General features: G+C 43.4%; 1 protein-coding gene across 10 annotated transcripts in view; it reads left to right on the top strand.

Moving 5' to 3' along the window:
- Positions 1-5,669, top strand: part of TBC1D5 (TBC1 domain family member 5) — a 487,219-nt gene extending 481,550 nt beyond the window's left edge. For all 10 annotated transcript variants that reach the window (XM_039523970.1, XM_039523969.1, XM_039523966.1 and 7 more), the window contains one exon: positions 1,522-5,669. In XM_039523970.1, coding sequence (XP_039379904.1) covers positions 1,522-1,818 — 297 coding nt within the window. In that variant the 3' untranslated portion in view covers positions 1,819-5,669. The remainder of the gene's footprint in view (positions 1-1,521) is intronic.
- Positions 5,670-17,832: the final 12,163 nt, after the last annotated feature.

Genomic DNA, 17,832 nt, shown 5'->3' with positions numbered 1-17,832 from the left:
CGGCACTGGTCCCCGACACCACGGCACTGTACAGCACCGGGGTACTCGGCACCAGCGCATACAGCACTGCCGCTGCGTCATTGCACTCGCAAGGTGGCTACCATGCCCAGAACCAGGGCAGTACAGGCCAGTGGCTAGAAGAAGGCCAGGACCCAGGCCACGAACCCCCACAGTGGTCCTTTTGGACCCCCTGGGCTTACCATCAGGCCCAGGGGGCTCCTTCGGGGGCTTCCTGTTCCTCCCCTTTGGAGCCCCGAGTACTGGAGGCCATTGTGTCTTGCCCCCACACCGGGAGGCTCTGAGGCAACTGCTCCAGCACCAGTGCAGGCCCATGCTCCTAGCATGATGGACCTTGAGCAACAAGATCCTCGCACAGGATCTCTTAGTCCCGGGGGTATCTTCCTCTCCTCGCCCGATGAGGCAGTGGCGGGGACTATGGTTTCCAGCCCTCCTCCTATGGACCTCCCCGACCACCAGGAACTGCTCCGCAGAGTGGCGCGCAATATGAACCTCCAGGTAGAGGAGGTGATGGAGATAGAGGACCTTGTGGTGGACATTCTGTCCGCAGAGGCACAATCCAGAGTTGCCCTCCCCGTCATACGAAGCATATAGGCCAATGCCAAGACAATCTGGCAATCGCCAGCCTCTATTCCACCTACGCCCAAGGGGGTTGAAAGGAAGTACTCTGTCCCTTCAAAGGACTACGAGTACCAATATACACCCCCCCCAACCGTGCTCCCTTGTCGTGGCTTCAGTCAACAAGAAGAGCAGCATGGTCAGCACCGTTTGTGCTATGACTTGGCTGGTGTCCCATCTACGCACCTTACTGCCCACTCCATGTGGGCTCAGGCTTCATCCTCTGCTTTCCTGGCACATGTGCCCATTCAGGAGATACGTAGCGCAGCGACTTGGTCATCGGTGCATACCTTCGGCGCCCACTATGCAGCAGTCCAGGGTTGATGCTGCATTTGGTTCGGCAGTCCTTCACTCCGTGACATCTCACGCCGACCCCACCGCCTAGGTAAGGCTTGGGCGTCACCTAATTGGAATCGATATAAGCAAGCACTTGAAGAAGAAGAGACGGTTACTCACCTTTGTAACTGTTGTTCTTCGAGATGTGTTGCTCATATCCATTCCAAACCCACCCTCCTTCCCCTCTGTCAGAGTAGCCAGCAAGAAGGAACTGAGGGGGTGCTGGGTCGACCGGGGCATATATCTGGCGCCATAAGGGCACTGCTCCAGGGGGCTCCACAGCCGATCCACCGAGTGTTGCTAGGGTAAAAATCTGTCAACAATCGTGCATGCGGCACACACCTAATTGGAATGGATATGAGCAACACATCTTGAAGAACAACAGTTACAAAGGTGAGTAACCGTCTTTTATGTCAGTTGTTGGCAACAATTGTTTGTTTTTCCTATGTCCAGTATCACAATGGTGGGTATAATAGAGATTTTAAAATAAAGATGTGGTTTTTAGTTTTGCCACTTAGTCTAAATCATTTCCATGCTATTGTCTCACAGGCAACAGCTGAAACAAGTGGAAATTCAGAGAGCAGAAGCACTGATGACTATATCCTGGTTTCCAAAGAAGAGGAGGGAACTAAAGGTGCTGTCTCTGAGCATGAGCAGTCACTTCAGGCACACAAGGAGACGGCAACAAAGAATGAAGCTCCATCTCATTCTTCTTTGGTCTTTTCTGATCCACTCATGGGCTCCATTTCTGCCTCCTCTAGTAATCTGAGTTCCAGCCCTGATGATGATGATAGCAATAATAGCAAGGATTCTGACTTCACTATTGTCAGCCCATTGGACAGCTAATTAAACAGCTTGGAGAGCTTGTGAGGTCAGTTACTAAACCTCAGCTGAAATAACTTTGATTCCACAGGGCTGGATGACTGACTCAGAAGGACAGAAGGTATATAAAGGTAACCCATTTCAGCTGCTAAAAGCCTAGCTAATAGATCAGAGCACAAATTTGGTACAGGCAGTATATTGCAACCCTCCAAAGAGTATAAAAATTTTGTAATGATTACCTTAACAGCTGCAGTAGTATCCAGATCTAATATACAACTACTGCTAGTTGTAGGGTTATCTTAGCAGCTTCTAGAACTATAGTATTATTTACTTAGTTTCTCACCACATAGAATAACCTGCAGCATATATTCTAATGGATACCCAGAGGAGAGGAGACAAAACTACAGTTAACACATTTACTTTTTCCAACATGCCAGGTTAGGCTTATGCTGGGTGGGAAGGGAACTATTTCGCTAGAGATTATGGGTAGAAAATGAGGGGAGACAAATCAAAAAGATGCAAAGCATCCTTCAGCAACTGGTTCAGCAACTGGCATCAAGATTACTGGAGTCACAGCAAAAACCTCTGACTAGTACTCAGAGAGAGAAACTATAAAAGATAAGACCAGCACTTCAGGTATAGGAGAACACCAAATTAAATCTAAAATAGCCTCTTTAAAGCACTGGGAAGCTTGAATCTATACTAGTTAAAAGACTTCTAATATTTCTGCGTGAGATGGTATGGGGTTTGTGTGTTGGAGTAGTGTTCCTTTGGAATCTTTCTGTAAATGTTCTAAGAACTGTACAGCCTCTTTTGTGTATAAGAATCAAGTCTATTCATGATGGATGGTGCTGTAGTTTTCCTTCATTGCAATTCTGTTACAGTTTAAGAAATAATTCACTTAGAAATGTGACTTGGAGTTATCCCCATTTATTTGATTAGAAGCATTGTCTGTTGTCCCACAGGAGTCTTGAATTCCAAGGGACTATGTGATTCCTTTTCCTCTAGCCAGAGAAATCTGAGTGGTGACTTTTGCTGAAGTATAACATTAGTTCTCAGTCAACACATCTGTTCTGAGGTATAGAAATATGCTGGAGGCATGGCTGTGAAAAGGAGTGGATGTGGCCTGAAAATGAAAATGATGTGGAGACTGATTCCAAATTATGGAGTTGTTGAAAATCATCCACCTTGCTGGAGTAATTTGTTTGTTACTGTGATAAGGAGAGAAGGCAAAGGAGAACTCTACTCAGATTCCTAGGGATGTCTGCAACAAAAGAGAGTGATAAAATGAAAGAACTTCTACTACTGTGTCTAAAAGAAATTCACAGTTGGAGAGATGAAAATGTATATGCTGCTCATGGAGAGGTGAAAACTTTCCTTTGCAGATAGCTTGATTAGGTTTGATCTTTCCTTCTGAAGCTAAAGGAAGTTGCCCTTGCTCTGATTTAGGTATGCCACCAGGTTTGTTCTCAGTAGAAGAGTCCTGAGTTCTTTATCTTTAATCCCACAATAGCTGGTATAGGTTAAAGACACAAGTTTATGTCCCATTTTTAAGACTTCCTCACTACTGTGTTAAAGTAAAACCAGCTGGCAAATTTTGGAAAGGATGGGGATCTGAACAGCAGAGTCCTACTTCTTTTTGCCTAATATTTTTTTCTCCTCAGAAGTAGCACTATACCTCTTATCCCGAATTATATTGACTAATTTCACTTTCCCTGGGAAGAATTATTGTTTAATGAGATTAACATGTCAAATCAGTGGTTTGCTAGGGAAATTTTAACCATCTGATGGTGTTAGATCTGAGTAAACTGAAATAAAACAGCTTCCAGCTATTGGGTGAACATAACTTGCCAGGGAAGGAGGAAAAGAGCTCTGAGGCACTCATAATTAAAAGCACTTTATATCGCAATGCTACTAACCATGTATTCTCTGTATACAAATAGAATGACATGATCCCCATTGCTGGTCAAGAAAAAGGCAGTGGTTCAATGCGGTCAAGATTCTAATTAACTCTAACTTGTCTCTCTATTCTGAAAAGGAAATCTCTTTCCCATGAAATGTGGAATGCATCTGATGATAATTGTGGGGTTGTTTTTTGCATTCCATAATCATTCTTAAACTCTTTGAAAGTAACAAAAAGAAATTATTAGTAAATGGAAGCCTACTTTTTCAGGAGCTCTGAGGAGATACACTTATAGAATGAATGCCACTAAATTACTGTATACACAACAACAACAAAATCCTTCCACATTAATAGGATTTTATTTTACAGGACACATACAGTGTTACCATGCAATAACTTTGTAATTGCATGGCAAATGTTCTGTTATTAATAAATGGTACATACAATGATCAATTCATCTGCAAGTAACTGGAGTTAAATACAGTTTTTCAAAATTAGGTGATGTGATATACTGTAGTTGGCTCTTACAGGGTCTAGTGTTGAAGACTGAAATTAAAAGGTAATTATCACATAATTACAGGGTAGCTGCCACACATGTACACATTCGAAAGCCACCATATAATTCTTCCAGAATTATTTGTGCCTTGTAAAATGAAGAAATACTGGAATGTTATGAGCAGGTTTAGCATCATGTGCATGACAGGTTGAGGTGCCGCATAGTCATGATGGCTGTTTGTTTTGCTGAAAGATCTTAAACGCATAACATTTTGGAGGGGTTTTTATGTTGGTTTAATTCTAATCCTCTCATTTCTACATCTTCACAAAAAAACATTTCAGGATTTAACCTGCATGCTTGTGTGTAGGTTTATTTTGTATCCCTGAGTTTGTGCGAATGTTAGAGAATTAAATAACTGTTAATTTAGAGACTTCAGGTTTTTCTAGCATTACCCCTTCCAGCTAGAGTTGTTGCTGATGTGGCACAAAGGTGAATCTGCTCAGGAAGCGCATATGTAAAGCTGGGGAAAGTGTTATGCAGATCCGGAGAATCAAGAAGTACCGTGTATCATAAAAACAAAATCTTCAGTGACCACAGCAGTCTGGCAGGGGTAAAACACTTTATTTTTTAATCTTTTTTAAGCATTCTTTTGTTTTGTGTCCATTTACTCCAGGGATCACATTGTCATTCTCTTGAACAGTCTCAGTGCCATAAAAGAATGTGATTTGTACAGTTCTTTTATTCTTTAAATTTAGTGGTTATGTCATTAATATCACATTTTTAAGCAAAGCTGAAAGTATAAAACTTTTTTTAAAAAACTCACAAGTTTGTAATAATCAGTGAATCTCCCTGTTGGCTGAATGTCTATTGTGCCATGGAATTTGAACAAATCCTCGGCAATAGAGAGACATTAATACAAATGAGATTTGAGTGAATCCCACTAGATGAATCCACTTTGATTATACCATGTCCCTCTACATTCCAAATACCATTTGTGGCTGCTGTTTAATCATACCAGAAATGTCATTAGACTTTTTTATATACATTAAGCCAAATAGCTATAGTTTGGACAAAATGACAGATAATCACCCTATCTTGCCTTATGTTACAAATATACCAAGGAAGAAATTGCCATTTTAAAACACAGGATTATTCGTTCTTCCAAAGATGACCTGCTCATAATGTTCATGGATAACACGTAATCTGATATAAAATATATGCATTGTAAATTACAGATAAGTACTGAAGTGGGACTTCAAAAATATACCTGAGCCAATTTGAGGCTTATTGTACTGTATCTCAAGTGTGTACCAAATGATTGTTTCAAGGCTTGTGCATGTAATGTCAGTCATACCTTACTGCAGAAAGGCAGTCACCATATTTTGACTGGGTATTCATTTAGTTGTGGAAATGTGTGTCTTCACTCTGGAAGAATGTCTAACCTGCTTTATTAAAGAAAGAACTAACAAATGCAAAGGGTGTCTGCTTTTATTCTCATCAACAACAACAAAAAAGGTGGGAGGAATCTGGTGAATAGGGATTAAAATATTACAACTATGCTTTCCCAAAATAGGGATGCACAGCTGCTTGAAAATAATATCTAGCTCTTATACAGCATTTTTCATCAGTTTATCTCAGAGCACTTCCATTGCTTACATAGAACTGAAATCACCACTATTCATTACTGTTGTTTTATTGTAATTGTATACATGAGCTAGAAAACGCAAGTGATTACTATGTATTTCATTAAAACACGTTAGAATTTGTTTGCTATTTCATTAAACTGATAGTGTGCCATATTTACTGTACTGAAAGTAAAGGGCCAGAATTTAATATAGTGAAAAGCAGTCGTTCCATTAAATTCAGTGTTACTAGTTTAATAGATTCCAAGGCCAAAAGGGACCATTGTGACTATTAATGTTACCTCTGGTATAACAGAGGCCACAGAACTGCCCCTAGAGCAGTGTTTTTTAATCCGTGGGCCATGACCCAGTACTGGGTCGCGGCATTTAAGGCACTGGGTCACCTTGCTCTGGTCAGCACAGCTGACCAGGATATTAAAAGCCCTGTTGGCGGTGCTGCCCAGCTAAGGCAGGCTAGTCCCTACCTTTTCCGACACCGCACTGCGTCCCGGAAGCGGCCAGCAGTGGTCCAGCGTCTAGGCAGGGGGGGCCATGAGGCTCCATGCATTGTTTTTGCCCCAAGCCCTGGCTTCACACTCCCATTGCTGGCCAATGGGAAACTGGGGGGGAAGGTGATGCCTGCGGGTGAGAGTTGTGCGGAGCTGCTTGCGCATTTCCACCTAGGAGCCAGACCTGCTGCTGGCCACTTCCAGGGCACAGCGCGGTCCATACTGGCTGAGCCTCCAGAGGTAAGTCCATGCCCCAATCCTCTGCCCCAGCCCTGAGTCCCTCCGGCACCCTGAGCCCCCCCCAAACCAGAGCCCCTCCTGCACCCCTAAGCCAGAGCCCTGACCCCCCTCTTGCACCCCTGCCCCAGACCAGAGCCCCCCAAACCCAGAGCCCCTCCTGCACCCCAAACTGCTCTCCTGCACCCCAACCCCTTGCCCCAGCCCTAAGCCCCCCCAGAGCCTGCACACCCAGCCCAGGGCCCTGACCCCCTCCCACACTCCTCATCCCCAGCTCTGTTGGGTCAGGGGCATCAACAATTTCTTCAACTGGGTCCCCAGAAAAAAAGCTTGAAAATCACTGCCCTAGAGCAGATCTTTTAGAAAAACATCCAGTCTTGATTTTAAAATTGCCAGTGATGGAGAAGCCACCACAACCCATGGTAAATTATTCCAGTGGTTAATTACCGTCACTGTTAAAAATCGATGCCTTATTTCCTGTCTGAATTTGTCTAGCTTCAACTTCCAACCATTGAGTAGGGGTGTATAGCCTTCTCTGCAGATTGAAGAGCTCATTATTAAATGGCACTTATAGACTAATCAAGCCACCCCTTAACCTCCTCTTTGTTAAGGTAAATAGATTGAGCTCCTAGAGTCTATCACTATAAAGCATGTTTTCTAATCCTTCAGTCATTCTCGTGTCTCTTCTCTGAACCCTCTCCAATTTATCAATATCTTTCTTGAATTGGACACAGTATTCCACCAATGCCAAATAGAGAGGTAAAATAACCTCTCTACTCCTACTCAAGATTCCGCTGTTAATGCATCCAAGGATCACATTCCCTCTTTGGCCGTAGCATTATATTGGGAGCTCATGTTCAGTTGATTATCCACCATGACTCCTAGATCTTTCTCAGGGTCACTGCTTCTCAGGATAGAGTTCCCCATCCCGTAAGTATGGCCTGCATGCTTTGTTCCTAGATGTATACATTTACATATAGCCGTATTAAAATGCATAATGTTTGCTTGAGCTCAGTTTACCAAACAATTCAGATCACTCTGTCTCAGGGACCGGCACTTTTCATTATTTTCCACTCCCCCAATTTTTGTGTCATCTGCAAACTTTAGAAGTAGCGATTTTATGTTCTCTTCCAGGTCATTGATAAAAATGTTAAATAGTGTGGGGCAAGAACCAATCCCTGTGGACTCCACTAGAGAAACGCCCAAAAGATGATGATGATTCCAGCTTCATACTAAATAATATCAGCTTACTCCAGCCAAGGTCCCAATATTTTTACATTTTTTTCTCAGCCCATTTCAGTAATGTCTATTTCATATTTGTAAATGTTATCCATAACTCCTGCTATTCTAATATTTACATAATACTAACTTAAGCAGGCAAAATTACTAAATTCAGTTTACGTATTTAGGGCCTGATTCTGCATGGTAGTGTTTTACTTGTAACTACCATTTATGACACCCAAGCTGTGTAACATCACTTAGAACTCATCTGCTCTAAGGCACAGTGTGGCTGTTTGAATACGGGCATAGAAGCCTTAACTTAGTCAGTTTCTTTGCTTTTGTATGTCAGACCTTTAATGCTACTTCAGCTTTTGTATGTTATGTGGCTGCCTTAAGTGAAAACCTATGATAGTAATTAGACATGAAAAGGTTCAATTTGATAAGTGCAGCTGGATCTGGCTGCACTATAGTCATCAGGCTAGCTCAATCTTTGCTAGTCTTTCAAGAAAGAGCAGGACAGTTGCTGCTTGTCATTTCCTGTGGCGTTGAGTCTGCAACATAGCCATTGTAGTAGCTATCTAAATTTAGAGATGAAAGAATGTGGAAGGTCACCAAAGAAATAGCTAGCAATTTGAAATGTGCTCCTAACCAGCCTGCTGCCCCCTGCTTACAATATTATTTTAACCACTAACAAGGAGCATTAGACATTAAGAAACACTTGTGCCTGCCTCCAAGAGTTTACAGTCTGCTGAGAGTGCACAACCTACAAATGGTAAACAAATGGAAGGGCTGCAAGGTGAGGGGTTTGTTTTTGTTTTGTTTTTAATATTGTAAGCTCGTCGGAGTAGGGACCATCTTTGTGTATTATGTTTGTACAGTGCCTGAGAAAATGAGTCCTGCTCCATGACTGGGGCTTCTGCGTGCTACCATGACACACATAATACACTCATCATTTCCCATGGCTTGCCATTGCAAACAATGGGCTAGATTTAATCTATGATACAAATGTTTAAAGCAATGGAAATATCCCCAGGGAAGAATTTGGCCCATTACCGCCAAGGTAGAAAGTATAATTCAAGAGACTTGGCAATGTGGTAAAGGCCTAATACAGAACAGAGCAATAATGGCCCAGGAAATTATAAATTGTACCTGCCTATACCCATGCATAAAAGATTCTAAGTGTTTTCTATAGTACCCATCACTATAGCATCTATATGCTTTGCATGTAGCAGCCAAGGTACATTTGTGCAAATCTATCTTCATTTGTAAATTGTCAAGTGCTAGCTGATGCTGAGATGCAGGGTGGATGGAAAAAATACCAACAGCCAAAAGAAGCCACAGAAGTTTCAGTTCACTTGCACTGCAAGAACTTCAAATGAATTTCCCATTAATTCAGCACCTTCACTGGCCATCATAGAGTGCATGAACAACTACACAAGCACCAAAGGGCTAAGGAGACTCTGCAGCTGAACAAACACTGTCAGTCATAGAGCTAGTCTGGGGAAAGCTGGACGTTTTCACAGGTTCTGCCTTTCCACTCTGACCATTTCTCTACATGCAGAGTCTCTTCTCAGCTATGAACCTTAACAGTGTCACAATTAAGGCTCCTTCCGATGTGTTTTCTCAAGCTTCTAATTGCTAGGAAGCATTCAGAGCCCCTAGAAATAGACATGTCAGTATCTGAGGCATCTTAACAGGATTAGGCCTATTCTATCACGCTGTCCTGCTATCAGACCAAGCTTTGTTCTTGCCAAGTCAGCTCGCTCCCTGGGGTTAACTCGTCTGGGCTTTCTCAAGGAATCCAGGAAAGCTGTTTTCAGCAGGGGGGTTGTTGCTTTACTTAAGCCTTCTTAACAAAACATAATCAAAACCTTTGCAGAGTCTTCCCTCAAAGTCTGTGCAAGCAAAGTAGTCCCTTTCCCAACTCTGTCTTTAACTTCAGTAACAAGACTTCCTGTCTCTTACCTCTGAGCCTCAGCAATAAAGGGCTCCAGTCTCCCTTCCTCGCCATTTGTTTTCTAAGGCAGTTCCTCTCTGGAATAGATCCAGTAGCCATCCATTGGGAACTCCACCTCTGGCCTCTCAGCTTTCTGCAGTGATGCAGTTTCTGGTCTCCATTTCTTGCTGCCCTCTTTTACAAGGATCAGCTAATTAAAGTCTGACTCTTTCTCAGGTGCAGCAGGTGGGGCTAATCAGCCAGCCAGCTCCAGGCCTCTGATCTGAGATTAACGAATACTGGACATTTGTAAGGCAGCTATCTGGAGCTCCATCTTTACGAAGCATTATGCCCTGGCTCAGGCTTTCTCAGCAGATGCACCAGTGGGGACCGTAGTGTTACAGTCATCCATATCAACCTTCTATTTGAATGCAGCTTAGCAGTCGCCCATGTGTGGAATACACATAGGGACCAGCACTCAAAGAAGAAATGGCGGTTACTTACCTGTAACTGGAGGTTCTTTGAGATGTGGAATCCCTGTGTGTTTTCCACTACCCGCTCTCCAGCCCCTCTGCTTCAGATCCTATCTGATTTGTGGTAAGAGAAGGAACTGGAGAGATGTTGGTCCACACCATCTTTTATGCTCTCAGTTTGGAATACCAAGAGAGAAATTGCACATTTGCAGACCAATGGACATTACTTGCTACAAATTTCCAGTCTTGGGCACATGGAGTGTATGTGTACCCCAGGCATGGAATACAGATATCTCAAAGAACCCCCAGGTAAGGTAAGTTACAAGTAAGTAACCTCCTCTTATTTTTCCAGTTCAAAATTCCTATCACCACAAATTGGAGCTGTTGTTCATCTTGTTGCAATATTTAGTGATGTCAGAAATGCAGTATTTTGAGATGTAAGCAATTAAAGACTTGAGGCTGAAGAAATAACTTTTTAATGATCAGTTCTGCCACCCGTTCTCACATTTCAGATCCTATTCTGCAAGTAGTCCGGTTGCTATTAAAAGGACTTTTCATGGAGTTAAGGTACTATTCAGTATGACTGTTATGACTGCTGCTTATTCCACTTCCTGTCTCACTATTTCCTTGTGCTCCTGTCTGTCTGTCTCCACAAGTTTTTCCTCCTCTGAAACAGAGTGTAAGCTCCTCCAAGCAGGAACTGTTTTCTTGGTATAAGTTTGTACAGCACCTAGCACAAAGGGAACTCTGGCCTCTAGGTGCTACCACAATACAAATAATAAATATATGTAAGGGTGGAAGTTTGTGATCCTAAGTTATATGGAAACCCTGCATTTTGGGTTTGTACCTCAGGCTGATAACGTTAGAGTTATCTTGTAAAAATATGGATAAAATTATGACCAATGAGTTGCATGTTTACTGAACAGCGAAGAAATTGGGGTAGGGAGACAACTCCCCACTAAGCTCACTTTCTCAGTTCTTTTCTCCTTGGAGCATGCAGTGCCTATTGTGTCAAAAGTCTGGCAGGGTTTTTTTTATATTGACTATAGCCCACAAGAGCATGAGCTGTTTACAGTCTCCTGAACAAATTAATTATTTGTCACTGTGATCAAAGCTCATTTTCTGAACATGACAGAACTGAAGCACTTTGTGGCTGGAGGACAGTCACTGACCCAGCCAATATGCTTCTTATTTTGCTACATTTTGAAATCTTTCTTAGGTCTAATGAAGGTTTTTGCAACAGGTGTTATCCATACTCAGGCCACTTACCCAGCTTCTGATAAGCTTATCAATGAGCTTTATTGCCCACTGTTTTTTTCCATCCACACATGCCTTGTCATTTTTATTCTATGTTATAAATGTTTACTATTTGTAGGTGGTGATGGTCTAACACACTGAAGTCATTGGACAGTGACCTCGGTCACATGACAGCAACATACCCTTTTGAAATGCCAATTCGTGCTATGTTACTGGGGCCAGGAAATAAAGGCCAGTCTTTAACCAGTACACCAGTGTCTGAACCAACTTAACAGTGCTCACCCACACAAACAGAGGCAGTGGCTGGGAAACTGAAACTGCCTGTTTAAGCTGTGCTGGAGACCGTACAGTGGGGCAGGGATGGAGAAGAGGAGGCGTCGTTACTGGACCAGAAGCCTGATTGACATGGCAGGGCAATGCCCTGCAGGCTTAGGATAGCAGAGGGACTGCCCAGACGTGCCCTGAGATGGAAGAGGCAGTGTTTGGGCCAAGAGAGCTGGGTGCAGGGAGCAGGAGGGAATGCAGGCTCTCAGTCACTCTGAGGGAAGCAGATAGGATCCTAAGACTCTACTCCAGAGCAGATTCAGTGCCAGCCTCTCCCACTAGGCCTCCCCTCACCAAAAACCAGGGCTTGCCCAGGACCACCATGGGCTCACTCCATCTGGAAAAGAGACCTGTCAGTTTCCTACACAGGAACCTCCCATTGGTGCACCAACCCCACTAACTAGCTACAGCCTGTGGGGAGACTTTGGGCTGACCCTTTTTATTTCTGGACTCAGTGTGCAGGATTTGGATTATTTGAGGGGAGGGAATGTTTAACTATTGCTCTGTGATGGGATAATCGTTCAGTTCTTTGTTACCCTTGATTTTCTAGGGCTGGATAAAATAAAAAATCGTCACTTATTTTCGAATGGCAAATAGGGGGTTTCGGCCAAAAACTGTTGAGTTTTCAACTGCAAACTATTGACATGTTTTGCTGAGAGTTTTGACAAAAACTATTTTTTGTTTGTTTTCATGAAACATGCTCTGTGGAGCAAGAAAACATTTTCCAAACAGCTCATCAGTCAGTTCCTTTTCTCCCTGGTTTGAGCTTTCTTTTCTTTGAATCCCATCTCTTTCTAGAATAAACTGTTCATTTCTCCTTCCAATCTGCTGGTCCTTGATTCTATGTAAATACAGGTTTTTATATCCTTGAGGGCTATATATGAATTTATTCACCCAGCCACTATGTAGCAGCTTAGGCACACTAAGAATCTGGTTTAGCACCAACAACTAGCAAACTCCAAGGGCTGCACCTGTCATCCGCCCAAGAAGTACAAGGAACACCCATTGGTCCTAAAGTGGGATGCAGAGCCAGCTGCCTTTGGAGGCAGAAATAAGTGAATTCTAACACTTGGGCAAAGGTACTCTGGGGTGGCTAATTATGTTACAGCTGTATTCAGAGGAACCAACCATGATTGGGGCTGCATTGCACTTGGTGCTATACTAACACCCAAAGAGACACACTCCCTGCTTACAATCAAAAAAGGCAAGAAGCACACCAAGGGGGGAAAGTGGGCTACATCATACAAGCAGAGTGCTCAGGATAACAAGCACGTGTCTTTTTGAGGGAGGCAACAAGACAAGCAGCGTACAAAGTACAAGAGAGAGGCAATCAATCACAACATGGCATTTTTGTGATCACTAGTTATATAGAGACAGGTTCTATCCATTAGCTACTTTCCTAAAGGTAATTTGCTTGTTCAAAGACACAATGCAAACGAGATGCAGGCACAACGTCCAGACTCCCCCTCGCCAAAGTAATTGACTTCAGCAGTGTTGCTGAGGCAAAAGGGCCATCTTTTGTCATTTTCAAGCTCCTGTCCCCCATCTGCCCATATCAGCACGCTAACTGATGGTGGTCCTGGAAGTTGACAGCCAGATTGTCTGTTGAGAAAAGCTTGTTTGATATACAGAAAATACAAGAAAAAAGAATGAGTACTTGTGGCACCTTAGAGACTAACAAATTTATTTGAGCAGAAGCTTTCGTGGGCTACAGCTCACTTCTTTGGATGTATAGAATGGAACATATAGTGAGGAGATATATATACACATACAGAGAGCATGAAAGGGTGGGAGTTGTCTTACCAACTCTGAGGCGCCTATTAAGTAAGACAACTCCCACCCTTTCATGCTCTCTGTATGTGTATATATATCTCCTCACTACATGTTCCATTCTATGCATCCGAAGAAGTGAGCTGTAGCCCACGAAAGCTTATGCTCAGATAAATTTGTTAGTCTCTAGGTTTCAGAGTAGCAGGGTGCTACAAGTACTCCTGTTCTTTTTGCGGATACAGACTAACATGGCTGCTACTCTGAAACCAGAAAATACAAGATGGTTCCTGCACTAAAGAGCTTTGGGTATGGGTGGGGAAGGGACTGGGCAAGAGAATCTGCTTTGGGGCAGATCCTATCGTCCCCCTCCCTGCAGTATATTCTAGCCAGCAGACTGAAGTGGCTTCTGTTGAATGGCTCCACAGCTGCTCCCTGACCTGCTATTGACATGTTCAGTATGTATAAGATATGCGTATGGATTGTAGATGGACTCTAAAAATACTAGTCGAAGATGAGTTTGGGGGCCTGGAAAGATAGATGTGCCCCTTTAATCAAACCCAGCACAGAGGGAAGCACGAGTCTTTCAGTGCTGTAGTCCTGCTGGAATTTTTTCCTCAAATAATGGGTCAGATTGTGGCCCCCTTGACCCACATGCAGAGGGGGTCCTGCACACAGTGATCACCCCTTTGCACATGGAAGTGGAGAATCAGCTGCCTCTGTGGCACCATCCTCTCTGTGAGGTCTAAGCGCTGTGCTGAGGAAGGGAACAAAGATGTAGGGACCAGAGAAGGGGGAGGAGGTGGGCTAGGGTGGGGCTCTGGAGAAGCTTGTTCCCTGTCAACCCCAAGGTCCTTAATTATAAAAAGTAACAGGCTGTGTAGGGCCTTGTTTACCATGTAGCTTCCCTCCACAAGGGCTGCTATGGGGGGGGGGGAGTCTCTGGCTGCACAACTGCATTAGAACTGCCCTCCCAGGGGAGCCACGAGGAACTGGAATTATTGTGCGGGTACTGGGCTTTCATGCTGAGATGGTCCTGGTCTCCTGTGGGATCTGCCAGGTTAGGGTAGGCTCCAAAACCACCTTCCACAGGGAGGCAAATCCTCTCTCTCCCCACAGATCACAACCAAGTCATTCAAGAGACTCTCTGTACCCTTTGGGTGGTCTAGAGTTCAATTCATTGCCCTTCTCCGGTGCCTAAGAAAACCCAACTCTCAGAGAAAAGTAGCTGGACACCCAGAGTTCAGTCTCAGGATTTTCAGGAAGGATTGCACAGGGGCAACCTCCCCACATTCAAGTCCCAAAAGGAATGAAATAAATGAATGAACTTTATAAAATCTTATGATAAATGTAAATAATTTTTACAACATAACATGGCTCTTTTATAATCCACAGACATTCTCTTCACAGTTATATATAAACATAAAGAAATAAATCAAATCTGAACAGTTCAGTCCCCACAGAAGCAGAGTGAGAAGAAACTCAGAGTCCCCAAAAGCTTAGGTTGAGTTCTCCTGAGTCTATCTTTGATCACCAAATCTATACAGTCTGCTGAGTCAAAAGCAACATCTTCCCTTCACTTGCTTGTAGGAATCTTCAGCTGGAATCCATGCAGCCTCTTCCTGTTCCTCTGCCGAGATCACTGCTAGCCAGCCAGCTAACTGATTAACCAACCGCTCAGTAAAGTGTATAGATTTTAAAAAAATCCTTCTTACAAGAAAATACAAAACGGAGAATAGCAAAACAGAAATGACTCTTTCCCCATTATCACTGTTAAAGTTGGTGAATCACACTAGTTGAGACAATTTAACTAAAACAGTGTGGCTAAAAGTATACAATTAAAATAGAAACAAGTATTTTTCCTCCCAATTTCCCCTGCCTATAATGAACATTGCCGATGCTTCCCTGTTGGAGAGTTAGTTAATATCCCTAACCTCCTGCAAGATGCATCAGAATTAGGGACACCAGCCTGCTTTCTGCTCCTGGGCTCAGCTCCTCCCAGCTCACACAGGGCACATGGCCCTCTGCAAAGCAGCTGCCCTGAGGGCTTGCTCTCATGGAGCCTGACCCCAGCAACAGGGCACCTATTGGAGCAGACCCAAAACTACCACACCCAATTCCAGAAGCTTCTGGCTGTGGAGTGCTAAATCTGCCTAGTAACAATGACCCAGACACAATTCACTCCTCTCTCCCTCCCTATTAGGCACCTGGGTTACCTCTCCATGAGGAAACTCCTCACAGACTTTCTCCCCAGAACTCCCTTTTCATCCAGGAGCCGACCGTTTGGGCCTACACTAGGAGTCTAACATTTCATGTCATTTAGAACCAGTTGTTTTTCTGCCACCACATCAGGATCCGGAGGCCCTGCTTATTTGCTGATGAACAGGGAGTTAATTCCCCACATGCTGCTCGCATGGCTGCACAGGGCACGGCGCTGAGGCAGAGCTCAAGGCCCAGTCAGGCCCCAGGAGGTGTACAGGACACTACCACAACAGCCATCTGAGTGCTGGGGGAGAGAACGCAGCGCTGGTTACCACCAGGCTGGATGCCACCGCAAGGTGAGGTTCTTGAGTTTGATTTTGTTTCTCTTGTAACCAATATTCCCTGCACCCCTCCGACTGAAACCTGGAGGAAGGAGCCTCCTGACGGACCCACTTCACTCTTGAACCACTTATTCCTCCTCAGTCCCTCCAGCTTAGTGCCCTGTTTGACAGAGCCGTTGCTGACCACACAGGGAAGTACTGGGTTACTTTCTAACTATGCACAGTGTCCCTTAATAAGGGGAAGAGTAACCCTACTAATAGAGCCTTTGGTAACAGAGCAGTTTGCTCCTGGATCCGAGTGGTAGTTTCTGCTTCTCTGTCAGGAGTGAAAAGCTTTCACGAGCAAATTCCTTGCATCAGATTTCATACTTGGAAACAGAGCCATTTGCATTGTGCACAAAAGGGCTGTAATTTGTGAAAGTGCTGTAGCGCCAAGGAATTGCTAGAAAGGGAGAAGGGAAGATGTAAATTAGCCTTGTTTGTCACGTTCTGCACATCTTGAGAGCTTTAACACTAACTAAAAATGAAAAGCAATTGCACTTGAAGTGTACCATATGGTGTGTCATTAACTGTACTAGTATTAGTCACTTTAATATGCCTGCCCTGAAGTTTGCTTTTTCTGAAATGTGAATTTTGCATTGACTCCAGTAAGAACCCATTCCTTGTACTCTGGCTTTTCCTTTTGGGTTTTAATTGCAAAACTTTACTCTTTATTACTTGTTGCACCTTGATGTCTCTTTCCAGATTGGGGTGTATGGACACCCTCCGTTTTGTAGGCATTGTACAAACACCTAGCAGGCAATAATATCTGCCTTAAAGAGTTTCAAAATCGAAGTGTAGTAATTATATGGCTGGAACAGTCAATTCAGTAATTAATTAATAAGAGCATTGTCAGAGATGATGTGTTGGAAAGACAAAGTCTTGCTGGCACAGGAATATAGTGATTGCCAGTGATTACAATGTATAATTGGTCATACTGTCACCCATGAGGAAAATCTATCATGAATACGGTACATGTTTAAAGAAAATGAGAGAATATTTTAGCATAAAACAATTTCTCTATCTTAAATCTTTAGTATTTCTTCATTATCTTCTCAATGTATTTTAAAGTTCAGCAGAAGTTTTCTTCTCCTTAACACTTCCCCTCTTGCAATTTTATGACTTGATTTGATTTCTGCTCCTGCCACATAAACTACGATTTACAAGAGTATCAGTAATTGACCTTTTTTGGTGTACAGCAACAAGAGATGTGCAGGCATGAATAGCAGCAGCCTGACACAAATCAGTGAGTTACAACCCTGTAATGAAACATTCATTTGTTATCCCTGACTTCAGTAAGCCACAAACATAATCAGAATCACTGGTTACCAGGGAGGTTAGTTTTTTGTTAAAGTAAACAAACACAAGTGGTAATCAGCACAGTGGCACCATGCCCTGTTGTTACAGGGTATTTATACATGCTAAAAAGCAGAAAATGTGTAATTCCAGCTATTATCAACGATGTTGGTAAAATGTTAAGTGAAGAACTCTTGAGTGCAAACAAGTATGGTACAAACCTCTCAGTCTGACCCAGTGCTGGTAAGAAATGGTTGTGGAGGTTGGAGGAGCATATGGGTTCAAATATACATACCAGGTCTCCCTCCCTGCTTCAAAATTCCTACATCCAGAACTACCACCGCAGCAGCCTGTAGAGTTTGGTTGCAAGCAGATATCGTTTTAGAGCATTACAATTCTGACTGAACTGCAAGCT

This window comes from Mauremys reevesii, linkage group 2 (assembly GCF_016161935.1).
Source record: "Mauremys reevesii isolate NIE-2019 linkage group 2, ASM1616193v1, whole genome shotgun sequence".
NCBI lineage: Eukaryota > Metazoa > Chordata > Testudines > Geoemydidae > Mauremys > Mauremys reevesii.
This window is presented reverse-complemented; position numbering and strand designations above follow the sequence as displayed.